At 38.2% G+C, this 3,678-nt stretch overlaps 1 protein-coding gene across 1 annotated transcript in view; it reads right to left on the reverse strand.

Annotated features, from left to right (window-relative positions):
• Positions 1-3,678, reverse strand: part of LOC106535807 (neuroblast differentiation-associated protein AHNAK) — a 17,335-nt gene that overhangs the window by 4,936 nt on the left and 8,721 nt on the right. Inside the window, exons 4-5 of the mRNA XM_014032904.1 lie at positions 1,749-1,918; positions 17-1,616 (exon numbers count right to left, since the gene is read on the reverse strand). Coding sequence (XP_013888358.1) covers positions 17-1,616; positions 1,749-1,918 — 1,770 coding nt within the window. The remainder of the gene's footprint in view (positions 1-16; positions 1,617-1,748; positions 1,919-3,678) is intronic.

Consider the following 3,678-nt stretch of genomic DNA (forward strand, 5'->3'; position numbering starts at 1 on the left):
GGCATTTTGAGTTTGCCTGAGGGAGCATTAACATCCCAGTCTGGACCCTCAAGTTCTGGCATTTTGAGTTTACCTGATGGCATGTCTAAGTTGACCTTTGGTCTATTGAGGTCTAGTTTTGGAGCGTTTAGATCAAAGTTGGGCATATTAATGTCAGGCGCATTTATCCCACCTCTGAGTTTGGGAGCAGATATATCGATGTCCTGTGATTTCAGGTCTAGGTTCGGGCCATCCAGCTTTGGACCAGAAAGACCTAGGTCTGGTAGGTTTAGGTTTGGCTTTTTGAATTTCCCTGATAAATCTGGAAGATCCATATCTAGATCTGTTTTGGGACCTTTAAAATTGACGTTGGGAGCCTTAACATCTATATCTGGAGCATTTATGTTGCCATCAATTTCAGGTCCATTCATATTTGGTGAGCCAATTGTTGGCATTTTCATTTTAGCCAGTTTCAGTTTTGTTTTTGGTGAGCCTATGTTGACATCTGGAGTGTTGACATCTGACTTGGGATTTTTCATTTTAATGTTTGGAAGGTCCCGATCAGTTGTATTCATTTCACCTTTTATTTGAGGAGTTTTCATGCTCAAATCTTGGGACATTTGGACTCTTTTAGTTGAGCTTGAAAATTCCAGATTTCTTGATGGTACAGTTAAGTCAGTACCTGGTAAATCCAAGTCTTCACTGAAGTCTGGAACTTGAATATTTGGCAGATCAAATTTTGGCATTGTAAATTTAGGTGCCTTGTACTTTCCAGATCGACCTTTAATTTGAACTGATGGAGCATCAGTGTTCAAGTCTTTTTCTTTCATGTTAGTTTTAAACAAACTGGCATCAGAGGCTGAAATTCCTCCTTTAAATTGTGGTCTTTTAAGGCTTAGGTCAATTTCATCTTCATTTCTGCCATTAACCCCAAGTCTTGGCAAAGTAAATGACCCAGTTGGAGCACCCATATTTAAATGATCAAATTTGTGACCAGTCTTTGGTTTTTGAAGAGACACATTAATGTCACCTGAAGGCATGTCAAAATCTGTTTCAGTGATATCATGCTGTGATACATTAAAATCAACCTTTTCCAGGTCCATTTGAGGCCTTTTAATGTCTGCTTTAGGAACACTAACATTAGAGGCTGAACCAGTCAAACGTTCCTTACTTAGATCAAGATTAGCCACTGTCAAGTCATATGACGCTTTCTCAGTGTCTGACAGGTATTTACCAGGTACAACCCTGACATTTTGATCATCTGGTAATGTCCCAGACAGATCACAGTCTGGAGCATTAAGTTGTGGATTTCTAGCATCAGGCTTTAGTCTTGGGACTAGAGAATTACTTAGAGTACCAAGACCCACCGGGGGAAGGTTCAGATTGCTGCCATCCATTAAGTCTTTAACTTTAGAGTTTGAATCCACATTTGCATCCTGGACCAGAGTCTTAGATTTCAGAAGTCCAAAGTCAACTCCAAGACGAGGCAACCCTATGTCATGTTTTAGGCTGACTTTGGATGAGGCAGGTACTGTTGTTTCTCCATTTGCACTGCCTGCATCTTCACCTGAAGAGGAACTCTTCATAAACTTCTTTATTTTGGCATTGTAGAGTTTATTGTAGGAATCATTCAGCATCTAGAAATATTAAATATAATTAGTTGAGTGTAATGTGTCAAAAACATCAGAACAATAAATAGCTTTAAGCTGCTGTAGCAAAAAGCAACATAAAAATAAACAATTAAATTTTTATGACTGGATTCCACTTACTGCCCCAGGAGTCCTATCATACTGGTTTAAGTTGTCAAGGCTTCTGTTCAGGTTTTTCCGAGTGAAGACTTGGATTTTGTCATCATATGGCTCCATCAGTTTCAGAACTTTTAATACCTCATCTTTTGACAGGTGATCAAAATTTATTGTTGCCCCCAAAAGTTCATCTCCTGAAAAGAAACAAAACAGTTTTTATATTGTAGTGGAAACGGGAATATCTTCTCAACAAGAAAAAGTCAAACTACTGTTCTTGTTAACTCATCTGATACTTCACTCTTAGGCCTTAGAACAAAGGCTAGACTTCCTGTCGCCAGTTAATTTGTTTATCACCTCTTTCAGAATAAGACTGAAATAAACATTGACATCAAAGGGCCCCTGATGTTAAATAAGACGAGACAAAACATCAAAAGACTCCCATCAGATTTATCTGTGGGTCAACACCGCCACCCTGTGGACATTTTATCTATTAACCCTGAAAATATTTTATTTTTCACCCATGTTTTCCGTTTATAACTATAAAAAGCATCTGTGAAGTGTCAAAACAATACCTTGGTACTCTGATTTAATTACTGTAATAATCATGACATTGTTTAAGTAACTTGATCTGGTTTTGATTAATTATTACTCTGTTCTTCTGTTACATGTCTGGAGGGTGTCATGTGACTACTGCAGAAAGTCTTAACCAATGAGAAGTTCCTTTGTGAACAGGGAATATTTCATTGTTCTGCCATGTGTAGAGTTCTGAGAAGCGTTTGAGGAGACAGTAGTTTTTCAGCTCCAGCTTCGCCCATTCCGAGGCGAGGCCATTCTTTTCCACTTTTTTACTTTTTATAGTTTAATCTTAAGGTGCTTTCAGGAAGTAGATTTACATTGATTGAAACCGATGAGGCTGATTTAATTAAAGTCGGACGACCACCAGTGTGCCGCAAGGAAGGCAGCCGCAGCGGTGCGCTGGACACCATCTCCAGTGAATGCAGCCGGCAAACCAGATGACCAGGGAACTTCTGCACAGCTAAGTCGCAGACTCGGTTGGACTTCACGTGCCAGCCCAATTAGCATTGAAGTATCCATTCTGGCCTCTACAAACTTTGCTGGTAGGAAATATCTTGCTTAATTAATCTGATGGTGTGTTCCAAGATTTAAATCAGATCAGATTAGATCAATGTTCATTCTTCTTCCCCTGAGCTCCCTCTGCTAGTGGTAGGCTTAGGAATAGCGAGTAGTGTCTCACTGAAATATGTTAGAAAGTCATTCACATGGTAATCATGCCAGATTAATTACATCACTTCTTGATCAAGTTTACGGAACTGATTATAAAGTGTGTTTGGTGTCTGAGAAATGACTTGTAATGCATTTATTTTCCCCCTGAACCTCATTTTAAATAACACACGGATGAATTTCCAAATGTGATTTGTCTCCGTCAGTGTATTTCCTTGTCTCACGCCATCATTAAACTGAAAGAATTAAACGCCTTCATATTTAGAGGATTGAATATTAAGAGAAAATTTTTCTGAAGCTTTACTATAAAAACTTTAGTGGTGCCTTGAGGAAAAAGATAATTTGCGTATTTGAATAATTCACAAATTATCCATTTTAGAATGTTAGCATTTACAACCCCTAAAATATGATGAAACATTAGCTTGATCCACAAAATTTTTTTTCATGTCTGCATACAAATGATATATTTCACCGAACAGGCTGTTTCAATCCAACATTACAAGGTAATTTCAAGCCAGCTTTCATCAAATCGTTGGTTGTGCATGAGCACTAAGAGTGAAAACATGGACACAGAATAACATCCTCTGAGGAAATGGCAGATATAATCACAAAGCTGAAATACCAGATTTGTTTAAAGCACAATGTTCTTCTCATTCACACTGTTGGCTTTTATTTAGTTTCACAACAGTGAGTGCATATACTGTATATATAT

Source organism: Austrofundulus limnaeus, unplaced genomic scaffold (genome assembly GCF_001266775.1).
Source record: "Austrofundulus limnaeus strain Quisiro unplaced genomic scaffold, Austrofundulus_limnaeus-1.0 Scaffold1571, whole genome shotgun sequence".
NCBI lineage: Eukaryota > Metazoa > Chordata > Actinopteri > Cyprinodontiformes > Rivulidae > Austrofundulus > Austrofundulus limnaeus.